General features: G+C 44.3%; 1 protein-coding gene across 1 annotated transcript; it reads left to right on the top strand.

Moving 5' to 3' along the window:
• Positions 1-1,792: 1,792 nt before the first annotated feature.
• LOC143789274 (FAST kinase domain-containing protein 1, mitochondrial-like) lies at positions 1,793-17,951 on the top strand. The gene is made up of 10 exons (XM_077278978.1): positions 1,793-1,877; positions 7,888-8,019; positions 9,001-9,490; positions 10,813-10,927; positions 12,284-12,412; positions 13,820-13,951; positions 15,218-15,331; positions 16,557-16,698; positions 17,299-17,413; positions 17,812-17,951. The coding sequence occupies exons 3-10, from the start codon at positions 9,005-9,007 to the stop codon at positions 17,902-17,904; spliced, it is 1,326 nt and encodes a 441-aa protein (XP_077135093.1). The 5' UTR covers positions 1,793-1,877; positions 7,888-8,019; positions 9,001-9,004; the 3' UTR covers positions 17,905-17,951.
• The last annotated feature ends 335 nt before the right edge of the window (positions 17,952-18,286 follow it).

Here is an 18,286-nt window from a genome sequence, read left to right as displayed (position 1 = left end):
CCCGCTCTGCCTGCCGCTGACACTGCGGGTGCGCGATGACGTCATATCATCGCGCACCTGCTGTGTGACCGGGCGCCGGGCAGATTGCATCTGCTGAGGCCGGAGCCAGGAGCAGCGCGGGGCAAGAGGAGAGAGGTGAGTAGAGTGTTTGGTTTTTTTTATCAATGAGTGATGACTGGATTGTGGAGCTGTGGGGGGAGGGGGGCTGCCTGCATTACATTTTATGGGGGCTGCCTGCCTGCATTACATTCTATGGGGGCTGCCTGCCTGCATTACAATCTATGGGGGCTGCCTGCCTGCATTACATTCTATGGGGGCTGCCTGCATTACATTCTATGGGGCTGGCTGCATTCCATTCCATGGGCCTGTGCTGCATTATATTCTATGGGGCTGGCTGCATTCCATTCTATGGGCCTGTGCTGCATTATATTCTATGGGGCTGGCTGCATTCCATTCTATGGGCCTGTGCTGTATTATATTCTATGGGGCTGGCTGCATTACATTCTATGGGCCTGTGCTGCATTATATTCTATGGGCCTGGCTGCATTCCATTCCATGGGCCTGTGCTGCATTACATTCTATGGGGGCTGTGCTGTATTACATTCTATGGGGGCTGTGCTGCATTACATTCTATGGGGGCTGTGCTGCATTACATTCTATGGGGGCTGTGCTGCATTACATTCTATGGGGGCTGTGCTGTATTACATTCTATGGGGGCTGTGCTGTATTACATTCTATGGGGGCTGTGCTGTATTACATTCTATGGGGGCTGTGCTGTATTACATTCTATGGGGGCTGTGCAGCATTACATTCTATGGGGCTGTGCTGTATTATAGTCTATGGGGGCTGTGCTGTATTACATTCTATGGGGACTGAGCTGTAATGCTGGATACAGCTGTAATTATATGTTATATAGTCGTGTTACACTCCCCTCACTTCTTGTAGCCTACAAGTGTACAAAGATATTATACAGTCACCATGCGACAAGTGGGCCTGTGTGACTTCAAATGCCAGGGCTGAATTTTAGTCCCAGTCCGGCCCTGCCTGGGTGGACGGAGCAGAGAAAGATGGCTGACGAGGGAGAGGAAAAGACCGGAGTGAAAGTGAAAGTTCAAGGAGAAGGCTCAGAGGATGACATGATACATGGGAGGACAGAAGGGGAGGAAGAATGGGGGGAAAAAGACGGTGTGGAGCAAGAGACAGTGGAGGAGCCTGTAATAGGGGAGCCCACATTGTGGGACATATATGCAGGGCCGCCATCAGGGCATGACAGCCATTACTGCTGTATGGGGCCCGGTCAGCAGCAGTACACAGAGGGGCCCGCAGATCTGGGGCCCCACTGTTGTGGTTCTACTGATCGGGCCCCATCATGCACTAAAATACTATGCACTGCGGCGCACATGTCGGTGCTGGGGCCCGGGAGCCGTCTTGGAGCTGTGCAGGCCGTCTTACCTAGTCGGCTGCGCAGCTCCTGCTCGGCTGTAGCTAGAATGTATGGGCTCCCTGCAGGTCCTGACTACAGCCCATCCATTCTAGCCAGTAGCGTAGGGGGGATCGCCCCGGGCCCTGTCACATGCAGGGGCCCGCAGGGAGCCAGGGCAGGGCCACTTCTATGACGAGGCAGAACACATAGGAGCAGAGCAGTATAACGTCTGCTCCCGTCTGACAAGCTGCACGCTGGCTACTAGCACAGTGGCTGGCTGCAGTCTCCCCCTGCAATGAATGGTTTCGCCCCCTCTGACCTGATCATGAAGCTTTTCCTGGCTGCAGTTTTCCTCACTCTGTGCACGCTGGGATTGGCTCAGGCACGCTGGGTCCTAGTGCCCACACTCTGCATTTCACTGACACTTCCTGGTCCTGCAGTGCAAACGTTATCAGTAAGTGCTGGGGATGGGACATTTTAGGTTTATTAAATTCAGGTATGTCACTATGAGACCGTTGGGGTATTGTGGGGGCTGAAAGTGAGTGAGGGGGGACAGGGTACTTGGGGGTGAATGTGAGCCCATGGGGGTATTGTGGGGGAGGGGAGACAGGGCACTGGGGGGTGAATGTGAGACCATGGGGGTGTTGTGGGGGAGGGGAGACAGGGCACTGGGGGGTGAATGTGAGACCATGGGGGTGTTGTGGGGGCTGAAGGTGGGTGAGGTGGGACAGGGCACTGAGGGGTGGTTGTGAGACGATCGGGGTATTGTGGGGGAGGGGGACAGGTCACTGGGGGCTGAATATTATAATGTTATGATAGTATATGTACGGGGAGGCTGGAGATGGGGGGTAGGGGGCCTTTGATACGTACCACCTGGATATTTTATGAGTGTTAGTATAAGGAGCCCGCATACAGTAACCAAGAGCTGCATCACATTTACAGCACCACTTCCAGGTGCTGAAAATCCGCGTCCCCTGCCCCCTGTCTGATACTCACCTTCTGGCGTCTTCATCTGTTTTAGTCTCCGCTCGGCTCCGTCTCCTGCAGTTTGTGGCCTGTCCGAGGCGCCAGTGTTTCATGGAGCAGCGCAGAGGTCACTAATGAGTGTGAGTCTGTGGGAGCCTCGTTCTGGCCTCTTTCTCACTCTCAGGCTAAGTGCACACGGTGCGGATTGGCCGCTGCGGATCTGCAGCAGTTTTCCATCTGGTTTACAGTACCATTTAAACCTATGGAAAACCAAATCCACAGTGCACATGGTGCGGAAACGCTGCATTGTATTTTCCATAGCATGTCAGTTCTATTTGCAGATTCCGCAGCATTTTACACCTGCTCCTGTATAGGATTCCGCAGGTGGTAAAACGCAGGTGAAATCTGCACAAAAAACACAGGAAATCCGCAGTAAATCCGCAACAAAGTGCACATAGCCTCATAGTCTTACATTGAGCGCTTGTGACATAGCTTCTAACTTCTGGCCTGTCAGAAGCTGCGCTCACAAGTTTGAGCAGCGGCACTGCAGCAGTGCCACAAAATACTGAATACGCCGGAGGATGAGTAAATGTCCATCATACTGTGTATACGGGAGCTGCAGGTCCATCATACTGTGTATAAGGGAGCTGCAGCAGGTCCATCATACTGTGTATAAGGGAGCTGTGAGTCCATCATACTGTGTATAAGGGAGCTGTGGGCTCATCATACTGTGTATAAGGGAGCTGCGGGCCCATCATACTGTGTATAAGGAAGCTGTGGGCTCATCATACTGTGTATAAGGGAGCTGTGGGCTCATCATACTGTGTATAAGAGAGCTGCGGGCCCATCACACTGTGTTTAAGGGAGCTGCGGGCCCATCATACTGTGTATAAGGGAGCTGTGGTCCCATCATACTGTGTATAGAGGAGCTGCAGGCCCATCACACTGTGTATAAGGGAGCTGTGGTCCCATCATACTGTGTATACAGGAGCTGCGGCCCTATCATACTGTGTATAAGGGAGCTGGGGGTCCATCATACTGTGTATACGGGAGCTGTGAATCCATCATACTATGTATACGGGAGCTGCGGGCCCATCATACTATGTATAAGGGAGCTGTGGGCCCATCATACTGTGTATAAGGGAGCTGGGGGTCAATCATACTGTGTATACGGGAGCTGCGGGCCCATCATACTCTGTATAAGGGAGCTGGGGTCCATCATACTGTGTATACGGGAGCTGCGGGCCCATCATACTGTGTATACGGGAGCTGCGGGTCCATCATACTGTGTATACGGGAGCTGCGGGTCCATCATACTGTGTATAAGGGAGCTGTGGGCCCATCATACAATGTATACGGGAGCTGCGGGCCCATCATAATGTGTATACGGGAGCTGTGGGCCCATCACACTGTGTATAAGGGAGCTGCGGGCCAATCACACTGTGTATACGGGAGCTGCGGGCCCATCATACTGTGTATACGGGAGCTGCGGGCCCATCATACTGTGTATACGGGAGCTGCGGGCCCATCATACTGTGTATAAGGGAGCTGCGGGCCCATCATACTGTATATATGGGAGCTGCGGGCCCATCATACTACATATAAGGGAGCTGCGGGCCCATCATACTGTGTATACGGGAGCTGCGGGCCCATCATACTGTGTATAAGGAAGCTGTGGGCCCATCATACTGTGTATAAGGGAGCTGCGGGCCCATCATACTGTATATATGGGAGCTGCGGGCCCATCATACTACATATAAGGGAGCTGTGGGCCCATCATACTGTGTATACGGGAGCTGCAGGCCCATCATACTGTGTATAAGGAAGCTGTGGGCCCATCATACTGTGTATAAGGGAGCTGCGGGCCCATCATACTGTATATATGGGAGCTGCGGGCCCATCATACTACATATAAGGGAGCTGTGGGCCCATCATACTGTGTATACGGGAGCTGCGGGCCCATCATACTGTGTATAAGGAAGCTGTGGGCCCATCATACTGTGTATAAGGAAGCTGTGGGCCCATCATACTGTGTACAGGAGAACTGTGAGGGACATCATACTGTTTGACGGCAGCTGCCGGCCCATCATACTGTGTATAGGAAACTGTGAAGGCATATTGTGCATATGGGAGCTGTTGGCCCATTACACTGTATACGACAAGCCTACAACCTGCAGTAACCACCGATCGACCAAACCGCTGCATGACCAGCTCTACCCTCACCTACTGTATTCTCACCCATCCCTTGTAGATTGTGAGCCTTCGCGGGCAGGGTCCTCTCTCCTACTGTACCAGTTATGACTTGTATTGTTCAAGATTATTGTACTTGTTATTACGTATACCCCTCCTCACTTGTAAAGCGCCATGGAATAAATGGCGCTATAACAATAAATAATAATAATAATAATAATAATAGGGGAGCTCTGGGGGGCATTCTACTTTCTATAGTGGAGTTCTGTCAGCATTATACTGTGTATAGGGGAGCATTGGGCTCATTATCTATAGGGGAGCAGTGGGAACATCATACTGTGTAAATAGGGGAGAAGTGGGAACACCATACGGTGTATGGGGGAGTTATAGAATCATTATACAGTGTATATGGAAGCTTTAAGCTCACCATACTGTATAATGGAGCAGTACAAGGGGGAACTTAGGGGACATTATTAAATGTTAAGTGGGCACTTAAGCATCATTGTTATAGGGGCACTCGGAGTATTGTGACCATCAAAGTTGCATATTATCACAATATGGCGGTAAAATCAATGTTCGTTTTTGTATAGAGATTTATTTTCAATAACAGTAGGGTCATATTCTGAGGTTCCCCTATATTCACAATAAGTGCTCAACCGTAGCTGTAATCAGGGTTAGCTGGTTAAGGGCCCACTCAGATGTTTCGCGCCCCCCTAAGTTGAAACCCTAGCTACGCCTCTGATTCTAGCAGTCTCAGTAGTGAATGTGCTAGAATGTAGGGGCTCCTGTCAGGTCCTCTCAGCAGCCCATACATTCTAGCTGCTGCTTCACTGCTGGAAACACTAGACGGACGGGAACGACTGAGGTAAGTATAAAAAACATTTTTATTTTTGTTTTTTTAAATGGGTGAGGTGGGTGAGAGTGAGCCTGCAGATGATGAAGTGTGGTTGAGGGGGCACTGCGCATGATGAAATGATAGGGAGCTGCAGATGATGAAGTGTGTTTGAGGGGGCACTGCGCATGATGAAATGATAGGGGGCTTCAGATGATGAAGTGTGTTTAAGGGGGCACTGCGCAAGATGAAATGATAGGGGGCTGCAGATGATGAAGTGTGGTTGAGGGGGATCTGCACATGATGAAATGATAGGGGGCTGCAGATGATGAAGTGTGTTTAAGGGGGCACTGCGCATGATGAAATGATAGGGGGCTGCAAATGATGAAGTGTGGTTGACGGGGCACTGCACATGATGAAATGATAGGGGGCTGCAGATGATGAATTGTGTTTGAGGGGGTACTGCACATGATGAAATGATAGGGGGCTGCAAATGATAAAGTAAGGGTGATGGGGACTGCATGCACATCAAGTGAGTGTGAGGGACGGTGGACAGCAATTGATTTGTAGGTGGGGGTGGGGAGAGCCAATGGTATATTGAAGGTAGGGAGAGCAAATAATGAATTTTGAGGGTGGGGAAGAGCAGTTGATAATGAATAGAGGGTGGGAGAGAGAGAAGACATGACAATGAATTGAGGCAGAAGGGGCATGTAACTATAATGAATCGGAGTTAGGGTTAGAGCGGGAGGTGCATAGTGGGATCGTTGAGGATAAAGTGACTGGAAATAAATTGGGAGAAAGAGTACAGGTGCTAATTAATTTATATATTAAATGGGGAAAGTGGCTATGTATAGCTAGAAGGGGCTCAGTGGCGTATTATAATTTATATTTGGAATGGTGGGTTGCATAATAACCAATTACAGTATATATTAATGGTGGGTGAATGTCTGTATTCAGATGGGTAGTGTAGAAGAAAGGAAAAAAGTGGGGAATGTGCTCTGAAAGCGGTGCTCTAGATAACTGTTATTTTATGCAGAGACGAGTCCTGGCTGAAAGAAGTGATGGCGGTCTGCGCTGGACTAAAAAGAAACGCAAAGATGAAGGACTTCAGCTAGAGACATCACTGGTGAGTCAGTATGTTACCTGTACACTGACACCATACGCTATATACTGTATACAGAGCTCCTGTGTATCATGTCACTAGTGATCCCTGTATTACCTATACACTGACACCATATACTGTATACAGAGCTCCTGTGTATAATGTCACTGGTGATCACTATATTATCTGTACACTAAACACTGTATACAGAGCTCCTGTGTATAATGTCACTAGTGATCCCTGTATTACATGTACACTGACACTATATATAGAGCTCCTGTGTATAAGGTCACTGGTGATCCCTGTATTACCTGTACACTGACACTATATATAGAGCTCCTGTGTATAATGGCATCGGTGACCACTGTATTACCTGTACACAGACACTGCATACTAAGTACAGATCTCCTATGTATAATAGCACTTATGGTGATAGTATTTTTTTTTTTATTAATGATCAGTATTGTACTATTCAGTCACAATGTGGTGGTAATATGTTGTCCGGCCATGGTGTGGCGGTATTTGTTCCTTGTATGTGCTATTATTTGGTCACTATTTGGTGGTAATATGTGGTCTGGTCATGCTGTGGTGAAAATTTGTTCCTTGTACGTGCTATTATTCGGTCACCGTGTGGTGGTAATATGTGGTCTGGTCATGTTGTGTTGGTATTTGTTCCTTGTATGTAGTTGGTCACCATGTGGTGGTAATATGTGGTCTGTACATGCTGCTTTGGTATTTGTCCCTTGTATGCGATATTGTTCGGTCACTGTGGTGGTAATATGTGGTCTGCACATGGTGTGGCAGTATTTATTCCTTGTAGATAGTATTATAGGTCACTATGGTGATAATGTGGTGTCTGGTCATGGTGTTGTGTTATTTGTCCCTTGTATGTGGAATTATTGGTCATTTGAAAAATTGAAAAATAAATAAAAATATACCTAAATTGTATTGCATATTTTAACAAATGTTTAATAAGTTAGAGTAGAGTAGGGCCCGGCCAAAAGACTCTACCTTGTCATCGTGGCAGATTAAAAAAACCTTTTGGCCAAAACAAAATCTGCTGGCTATGTGTGTGATCTGGTGATGGGAACTGTTAATGTGTGATTGGTGAGAAGTGTAGTTTTTCCAAGAGTCAGCGGTGGTGCTGTAGACAGTTCGAGGGTTGGAGGCGGGGCTGGGGTGGAGCCTGGGCGGAGTCTTAATGGGGCCCCGAAAATGTTGCCAGTATGGGGCCCCGAAATTTCTAGTGGCAGCCCTGCACACGGCACACTGTGTGGGAGCGTCCCTTCTGGATGAGGACGTGGCACGGCTGTGGATGGAGTCTCGTTATGTTGCTTGATGATGTGTGATCTTTTTGTTTTTCTCTCTGTTCAGGATCTGCTCCGCCATCCAGGACAATCTGGATCATTACCATCGCCTGTATCTATGTAAGCTCACAGATGCCGTGGTTTGCCTGCCCTGCCAAAACTATCAACTGTTTGCGGATCTACAAAAACGTCTAACTGCGTAAGTGCAATTTCCATGCATGTGTGGCGAGTAATCGGGTTAAAGGGACATGTGGACGGCCCTATTAGAATGGCGCTGGGTTTACCATGTGGGTAAGACAAGGTCACTAATAAGAATACAAACATACGACTGGTATACCGTGAGGGCCAGGAGCGGACACAGACAGCAGAGGCCCCTGTGCAAGAACAATATATGGACCATCTGCAGCCGGAGAGCTCCTTATAATGCACAATGCCACCTGGTTTGGGGAAAGCAGTGGCCCCCGGACCTCTCGGGCCCCTGTGCGGCTGCACTGGTTGCACCAATGGTATGTCCGCTACTGGTCAAGGTGACATTGGGGAGTCCTCCAGCGTGCATGCGCACAGTGTAACTGCAGAGGCCTGTGCGCGCTCACCGACCGCGCTCACTGACCTCTCTCCTCTGCTGTGGCTGCTCGCTCCACGGAAAGATGCAGAAGTGTGGCGAGCAAGAAGCGTTAAAGAAAGAAGAGGGAGGAAAATCGCATGGCCGCAGCAGAGAGGAGAGAGATCTGTGAGCGCGTGCGCTGGCTCCTGCTGCTACATTGTGTGCTTTCCCCAAGCGAGCGCTGTCAATCAACACAGGAGGCAAAAAAATATCTTGGCCGTGCCAACAACGGACACCCGGATTTTAACATAAATATGCTCAACAATAATAGTTTATTACTACAAACATATGGGTTGTATAAGGACTATTTTATAAGGCTTATTTTAATTAGTAATTTTGGAGTGACACTCATCACAAAGTGTTTTTTTTTTTGTTTGTTTTTAATAAATACGTGACATTTTTGTTCTATGGACCTTTTATTTTATCTTTTGCCTGGGGAAACCACAAAAATAAAGCCCACATTAATGTGTTTTGAGGGTTTTGGTGGCTTCTTTTTGTTCCCTTTGTCACATGTATAAATGATTTGATTCTGAGATGGTGACTTGTTTTTGGTGCCTGAAATGTCCCTTCCCGTAGCTTTATGAAGACGTCTCATGTCCCATCTATGGTGGTTATGATGACCAGGTCACTGTCGCTGCTGACCCTTACTAGAGTGGATGAAGCCGTCCTTAGAAAGATTGACGACGTCATTCCCCAGTGTGACCTCAGCGACCTGAATAGCATCGCGAACAGCGTCATCCGGTGGTTACAGCCCGTCCAGCTGTCCAGGCAGAATAAATCCGGGATGTATGAGAAACTCCTCCATAAAGTGAGCCGATACGGACTGGAGAGAGTGAAGAATATGGACGACATTGATCATCTGTTGAATGAGCTGACGTACGTGATGAACGGGCAGTGGCTGCAGAATATGCTGATAGACGACATCCTGCTCACCTGCCAGCGCCTGCTGCACCAGGTCACCTGGAGGAACGCACCGTTTCTGGCGCTGGTTATTAGTTACTGTAATACTCTGTGTCCTCCGGTTCTGGACAAGATCGCAGAAGTCACCATGGAGAATGTCACAAAGGTAGAAGCCCCGTGGGTTCAGATTGGAAGGCCAGTCACTGGCCCAAACTAAACATCTGGTGGCCAAAGGTCTATTCAGTGCGTGCACCTGACAGCTGTCTAAGGGCGGCTTAAAGAGCACCAGTCCTGTGTGTTACACTATAGTACCCCCATGTAATAATTATTCTGGGGCATCTTTTCATTGTTGTTCCTCTGTTATTCCTCCAGGAAATCCTTAAAGGGATTCTCTCATCATGTATCTTTGGTAGCACCCATCTCCCCTGCCTCCCGATTTTTCGCTTGCAATGGGGTAAGGGGACAGTGGTGCGCTCCTAAGGTCCAGATGGCCTGCAGAGGCAGATGTGCATGCTGCTTGTCTGGGAAACTGGACACTTCTGACAAGCTGCAGGAGTGGCTGGTAACCTAAACAATGAGCAGTAAACTATAGAATTAAAACTCCTTCCATTATTGCAAACGGAGAGGATTTTAAAGTAAGAAGTAAATTGTTTTTACAAGCACTTTTGGCCACTATAGATGAGACAATTCCTTTAAATGAAGGATTTGGTGTTACTGTTCTACCAGTCAATACTTGTACTCTTAGGACACAATCAGATGACCGAATAAATTGGACTGTGATCGGACCACAATGCACAGACTGGCCGGCGGCTCTCCCGACCTGAGCGTGACCGCTTCATGTTTTCCTGTACAGCCATCATGCTCAGGTCGGTAGAACCGCTGGACAGTCTTTGCATTGTGGTCCAATCACAGTCCAATTTATATGGTCGTCTGACTGCGCCCTTAGGTCTCAGACGTCTGGTTTTTTTCATACATGTTCTCAGTGTTTCTCACAGATCATGTACCTATTATAGTCTATGGGGCTGTTTACATGTATGTTTTGTTTTTTTGCAGTGCCTGCAAAAAAACAAACTGAGATATGGCCACTTTTGATCTGAATCATGGATCAAATTCTCTGATGCAAGTCTATTGGTCTGTGAAAAAAAAATACAAGAAAATAAAATGCCACAATGGAGGAAAAAGCAAAAAAACAACGGACTTACAGATTAAAAATGGATGAAAATCTGATCCAGCACATTAATGGCAAACAGACCATTTTCTCTGCGATCACTTTATCATTAGCTATCAGTGATGACCCAGCAGTAGCAGATTGATGGGTGTAGTGCTCCCCTGAGCTGTGATTTGCACTGATGGGGTATCCTTAGGAAAGATCATCAATGCTGTGATTGCAGAAATCCCTCTCATTTACTGGACTATGTCATGTACACACTGTGTTAGTAAAGACTATTTGTCAGATTAATAATGTATTTTTTTGTTTGTTTTTTTAAGATCCATCCCACAGACTTGAACAGAGTTTTATTTGCCTTTGTCAATCTGGGCTATGATCCCCCGCGAGAAGAAGAATTCTTTACAATGTGTATTCAGCATATTCTCGCTAATTTAAGTAAGTATTCATTGTATTCTCAGTATAAGTGGAGATCTGGCCACGCTTCACCCCAGGAGTAATCACAGCCCTGGAAGATTAAAGAGACACATTTTTCTAACTGTGATTTCCGCCTCCGCGTTGCAAAAAGTGAAAATATGCAAAAAATTCCACATTATCATTAACAAGCTGCAGATTAGAAAACCTAAACCCCACAACTTTTTTTTATTATTTTTAGTACATTGTGGTTATTGTGCAGATAATCACATCAGAATTTCAGTGATGAATTTCCCATATTATAGACTGTGGTCACACGGGCAAGTGAAGAAAAGAGAAAAAAAAAGAATTGTCCCGTTTTCATCTAAAAAATGTAGCCCTAATGTTATAATTTCCTTATCTTTATGGATTGGGACCTTGTCTAAAATAATTTGAATAAAGTTGCTACGTCATCCCATATTATGATCCTGAGCTGCAGATTATTTCTTTTCCCTGCCGCTGTCCAACCTATCATCAGAATACAGGCCGCCACGTACAGCAGTCATTGCTCTACACCGCTTCCCCTTAAAAAAAAACAAACAAAAAAAAACATGTTCTGCGCAAGAATTCTACCATTTTCTAATCTATTTCTTCCTTTTTCACAAAGAAAATGAAGGTATTGTAGCTGAGTGACATCGCCGCATTTACGCATTTTAAGCCCTAGGAAACAGACACATTCCATAAGGCTCCGTTCACCTCTGTGTCATCTGATCCCAGCGGCGGCTGTCATTTCCCATTGGTTTCTGACAGCAGTATCTTTTCCATTAAAGACTCCGTAACCAGTAGCCGAGCCGCCGGTGCAGATGTGAACAGATCCGTAAAAATGAATGGAATTTGCCCAGAGGGGTCGGGCTGATTCCTCCTCCTGCTAACATACCTTATTCTTAAAGAGTGACTGGCGATTTTGTAATATATTCTATGAGAGAAATGTGCTACTTCCCCTCCTTTCAATCTCCATTCTCTATATAGACAGATTTTCCCATTACTGTGAGATAGGTTGGTGCTTATAAAATTCTATGGAGAGGAGGTGGAGACGGACACAGACTTTCCGCTGTAAGTTCTTCTGAATCGTCAGTTACACTTCTCCATGGAACTTTATGAGCACCAGCTGTCTCCTATCTCAGTAATGGAAGATTTTACTCATGAACTGAGCGTGAAAGATCAGTCCAGGAGGAGAGGAAAAAAAAAGCCGATTTGTCTGATAAGACTTATTTTTATGAGTGCTATTGATTTATGAAATAAAAATGAAAACTCTTTAATACTTCAGCTTCGTCTAATATCAGATCAGGAATGAAAAAAAAAAAATGTATAAGATAGTGGTTGTGTTATTTTACCTTCCAGACTCCTTCCCTCCTCATCTCTTGGTTCTGGTGGGCTTCACTCTTGCTGTTGCACAGTATTTCCCAGAAGATCTGATTAAAGCCATTTTCAATATTCGTTTCCTAACTAAACTGGATTCCGAACTGGACAGTAAGTGTCATGTGAGCGAATGCTCCACCTTTATCCATTTAGGTTCTATATTGCTCATGTTGCCCCTAGGACTTAGGCTGGCCGTACATATGGGAGGCTTTGTCTTCTCTGATCTCCCAGCACCATGTATGCTCGTGTCTTCTGAGCGTGCATCTTTATTTTAATGGGGTAAGGGATCACTTTGCAAATATGCCCCATCCTCATTTCCCCAACATCTGTCATCAGGGTCGGCTAATATAAATCGAATATTTCTTTGCAGCTTTACCTGCATTACCCATCCTGGTGCGAGACCCGGCACAAAAAGCCTAATACCCTATAAAATTTAATAAAGCTTTTATTTAACCCTTACACAACTGGGCAATTTTTTTTGTTTTGTTTTTAATTATTATTTATTTTCTGTTTATTTTTTTTATCATTCTACTTTCAATTTTCAATATTAATTTGTTATTTTTGCACAAGACAAATTGTAATGAATTCAGTTAACCGTATAATGCACACACAAAATTCCAAGAGCAGTGAAATGGTGAAAAAAAGACGCAATTCTGCCATTGTTGTTGTTTGTTTTTTTTTAAACAATAACCCAGCAGTGTGACTCTTCAAGTTGGAACGTTTATAGTTGTCTTGTTTGTTTTAGTTCCTTTTTCTTTTTTTTCACCAATGGTGGGGGTTAGGTTCTTTATATTTCAGTGGCAACAAGAAAATCAGAACTTTTTGTGCATGAACATTTTTAAGTTTGTGACTTTTTCTGAGATCTGGAAGTTTTTTGTTTTGTTTTTCCCATTGTTCCATTATTGGAACCAATGTATTAGGCCTTGTTTTTTTTATCAAATGTTTGGGAAATGAGGATCTTTGATATCAACCAACCTGATCCTTTACTCCATTGAAATAAAGATGCACGATCAGTTGACAAGGTCATACATGGTTCTGGGAGGTCAAACAAGATTGTCACCATTTTGGGGTACTTAAAACCTTTTATATAGAAGGGTTCACATATGTAAGAAAAAAAAAAATTATATATATATATATATATATATATATATATAATGTAATGTAATTTTTATTTTGGGATTTTTTTGTATTTTAAAACTGGATAGTAGTACAAAGTAAAAATCTCAGTCTCCTATGATGCCTAAAACTTTACAGGAGTACTAATCTGATGACAATAATAGCCTTTAATAGACCCCCACTGCACTAATAACCCATGGCCACCCCATGGTCTCTTGGGGGGTGGGGTACAGTGGGCAATCGAGGCTAGCGCCAGTCATAGTGTTACAGGCGGGTGCTGGCTGTGTAACGCCGCTGGCACCCGCTATGTACGGCGCAGGCTCAGTATCACATGTTGGGAACGCTTTTGATTTCTGTGTGTTGTAGATTTTCTCTTTCTTCACTAATTATATTATTTTTTAGCTTTTCTGCCTGACAAAAGTGCCAAGATACGAATGCGCCTGATGCAATTAAATCGGGCGGTTTGTCTCGAGTGCCCGGAATACCAAGTCCCATGGTTTCATGAAGAATACTGTCGACAGATGAAGCATAGAGGTGCGGGGCTCGTTTTATTCATTTAGTTGTTAGTTTGTTTTTGTATGCTTAAGAAAAAAAAAAAAAATTGAGTGACACATGATAAAAAAAAAAAAATCAGCGCTCAAATTCCAGTGCCGGCTCCCAGCTGAGGCTCTGGTCTCAGTGTTTTAACAGTGATGTTGCGTTGACAGTGCTCAGCACCACTGCAGCCAATCACTGAGCACAGAGGCTCTGCCGCCTACCTCGTTGAGCTTAGGCTGGTTTCACACTTGCGTTTTGATCTGCAGCGTTTTAGCGCTAAAAAACGCATGCGTTTTTTTTTCTGTACTTAACATTAAAAAAATGCATGCGTTTTTTAGCGTGCGTTTTGACGCGTTTTCGGCAACGCATGCGTTTTTTGACGCGTGCGTTCATTTGCAGAAATGCAACCTGCAGTAATTTCTAGCTGCGTTTTTTTCCCGCAAAAAACGCATGCGTTTATTCGCGGCAAAAAAATGCATTGCTGTCTACGCATGCGTTTTTAAGCACATGCGTTTGCTTGCGTTAACAACGCATGCGTTTTTATAGAAAAACACAAGAAAAAACAAGAAAACCCTAACCCTAAACACAAGAAAAAACAAGAAAACCCTAATTCTAGGGTTACTAGGGATCCTAACCCTTAGGTTAGGATCCCTAGTAACCCTAGGGATCCTAACCCTAGGGATCCTAACCCTAACCCTAGGGATCCTAACCCTAACCCTAGCTATTTCTGTTTTTAGTGGGTTTTCTATTTGATTTTGATGATTGGCAGCTGTCACACACTTCTCAGCCTGCGTTTAAAAAACGCAAACGCAGGAAAAAACGCATGTAAATGCCGCAAAACACCACGTTTTTTTTTCTGCATGCAAAAACGCATGCGTCTAAAAAACGTGGTGTTTTGCCACGTTTACATGCGTTTTTTCACCACACGCGTTTTTTTTTAAAACGCTACAGATCAAAACGCAAGTGTGAAACCAGCCTTAGTGATTGACTACAGCGGTGATTTGGGCTGTCGGACATAACGTCATCTCTGCAGCCCAAACTGAGACCGGAGCAGCGAGAGGGAACCGGCACTGAAACCGGGGAGGACATGTACCTGCTCTGTTTGTTATTTTAGAGTGTTTGGGGTCCACTTTTCTGAAAGTGAACAATCCCTTTAATATTCTCCACTGCAAAAGTATATTGTGCGATTTATGGATATGCAATAAGGAATAATCCTTAGAATATTAAAAAGTTGTTTTTTGTTTGTTTTCTTTTTTTGCTCAGAAGGTAACAGTAAGAGATCCATATACCATCAAATCCACTTATTTCTCGGAGATCTCTTTGGGGGAGTTAATTATGCCAAGATGTTTGTGACTACTCCATATTATTACACAGTAGGTAAGATTGTGAAATGTAAAAAAATATATATTTTGCTGCACTAAGAAATCACAAACGCCGCTCTGCTCTGGAAAGAAATGTTATAATTTAAAGATATGTCAAAATTCATCAAATATTGTGACTGTTTAATAACTTTTGTGCAAATAAAAGCAACACAGCCACAAGCAAAACACTGACATATGAGGCAATGGGAGATCCTGGGGGGATGTAATTCAGGGTGGGGACAGTTTGAGTTGCATTTTAGTATATGATATCACAGGATGACTTCCACACACATCTACTTCATATTATATCACGTTTCTTAGCGGAGGACCCACTGGTGATCGTTGTCTAAAAGCCCGCAGTTCCTTTATTTGTTTAGTTCTTCATACGGTTGTTGCCATAAAAAAAATTAAAACAAAAGTCTATACAGTCAATCAATATTCTGCACAGAATCGTAATTGAGCAGGGGTCGCCCACTCCTTTTATTCTTTACCGGACTGCTTGAAATGGCTGAGTGCGGTCAGACACCCCCAAGAGATCAGTAACTTGCCTCCTGTTTTATAGAAAGGGGATAACTTTTAAAAACCCTTTTAAGCTGTGTGCACACGTTCCAGATTATTCGCAGATTTTTTGCACGTTTTTTCGCAACCAAAACGCTTAAAAAACGCATACATATGCATTCCATCATTTATAATGGTTTCCACAATTTTTGTGCACATGTTGCGTATTTTTCCGCGAAAAACGCATGCGGAAAAATACGCAGCATGTTCATTAATTTTGCAGATTTTAAGCGGATTTCCCACTATATTATTACATTGGGAACCTCCGGAAAAAAAGCGAAAAATCCGCGCAAAATACGCGATAAAAACGCGTGCAGAATTCCTGCGGAAAACCTCAGGATTTTCTCAGGAAATTTCTGCATACTTTCCGGATGTGTGCACATACCCTTAAAGTGTTTTTCCGGCTTTTGAAAACAAGTGTCCAATTGATTGTAGTTTGTTTTAAAAACAAACAAAGTGCGCCTGGCTCACCCTCCCCAGGTCCAGCATTGAGCCTCTGCCGCTGTTGCCATTATGTTGACCATAAGTGAGCTCAGCGGCTCTGGTCAAGTTGATGACACTAATTGGCTGTTGATGTGACCTGAGCACTGCACACACAAGGAGCTCGCTGAGTGGACCCAGGGAGGGTTTTTGGAAGGTGTTGGACTGTGATTCTCCTAACATTTGATGCTTGCTTTCTATAGACTTCGAGTGCATCCTGAGCAAAAATAAAAAGCCTACCGCCTACATAGAGGAGAACAAGCTGTCCGCCAATGTGGCCGAAGTCCAGTGGGGCCAGGACAGTCAGATGTGTGATAACAAGTCTCTACCTCAAGGAGCCCAGAGGTCGGTGATTCTGTGTGTAGACATGTGGTGCTAGATCACGACGCAGCCTCATTCTCTTAAAAAATAGCCTTCATTTTAAGTTTTCTTACATAAATCCATAGAAGACATGCAAATAAGAAACTTTGTAATATGTCTCATCATAGAAATCTGCTTCTTTCTCCTCCTGAACTGATCGTTCATTCTCAAAATTCTCAACTTCCAAGTAAAATCTGTTTTCCGTGAATACAGATTTTCCCGTTACTGAGATAGGAGATGACAGTTAGTGCTCACAAAGTTCTATGGAGACTGATATAGCAGAATGTCTGTGTTCCGCTAGCTCCTCTCCCCCCCTCCATAGAATTTTAAAAGCACCAACTGTCATCTCCTATCTTAATCGAGGAGGAGAAAAGGGCGGTTTCTCCATTGAGGAACAGAGGAGCTAGAGAGATGAGCAGTAAAATCAGTATAATTTTTTTTTTTTTACAAATGAATGGCTTTTTCCGGTTCAGAAAAATAGCGGTTTGGGCAAATGGATGTTTTTTTGGAAAAATTTGAGTAGAATTCAATTCCTCTTGATTTTGTTTGTTGGACTCTAACATATTATTTCTTTCATCTTTATAGAGTTGCCATTGACTTTCTTAATCCAGTGGCATTTTGCAGAAACTCTTCCAAGATTAAAGGCTTAAATGCCATGAAGAAGAGACATTTGGAGATCCTGGGGTACTATGTAGTTCAGGTTGGTTACAATTCGAGTTGTGTTTTAGGATATTATATCATGATGGGTTCCTCATGTCTGTATAATAGTATCTTCTCCTATGTCAGTCTGTGTGTTTTTTATATATATATATATATATATATATATATATATATATATATATATATATATATATATATATATATATATATATAGTGCCTTGCGAAAGTATTCAGGCCCCTTTTCAACCTTTTCCCACATATGCTTCAAATCATGTTTGAAGCATGATATGTGGGAAAAGGTTGAAAAGTTCCAGGGGGCCGAATACTTTAGCAAGGCACTATATATATATATATATATATATATATATATATATAATTTTCTCTGAGACAATTTCCATAGATGACTTCCCGCAGTTACATGTTAGTTCTCTATTACAGATCCCTAGTTTTGAATGGAATTCAATGGACCTTGGAACAAAGGAAACGTGGATTAACTACCTCCGGAAGAAGATTTTTGCTAGTGAACTGTGAAATGTTTTGTGCCACCCTGTAAATAAAGTATATTTTTTATTCATTCATATATGTGTGTTCTCTTACAAAGGAGCAGTACTTGCACAACATGATTTTTGGCGAAAGGTCAATAAACATAGCTGTATAACGTAAGAAAAACATGGCTGGCATCTGGCACCAAGATATTATCAGCAGATTGGGTTCGTTCTGCTCCGTTCACTGTCGAATTGAGAAGCAAGCGGAGCAGGTGACGTCACATCTGGAGATCGGGGCACGTGTTCCAGCAGGTGGCTAATCTGATGTCAACTACCCCTACCCTTAAAGTTGTGAGGTTCGGGCTCCATGGATCAGACTCGTTTTTTCCTGCACGTCCCAAACACCCAATCTGATTGACATCCGGGAA

The sequence above is a fragment of the Ranitomeya variabilis genome, unplaced genomic scaffold (genome assembly GCF_051348905.1).
Source record: "Ranitomeya variabilis isolate aRanVar5 unplaced genomic scaffold, aRanVar5.hap1 Scaffold_147, whole genome shotgun sequence".
NCBI lineage: Eukaryota > Metazoa > Chordata > Amphibia > Anura > Dendrobatidae > Ranitomeya > Ranitomeya variabilis.
The sequence above is the reverse complement of the archived record's forward strand: the minus strand, read 5'-3'. Positions and strand labels throughout refer to the sequence as shown.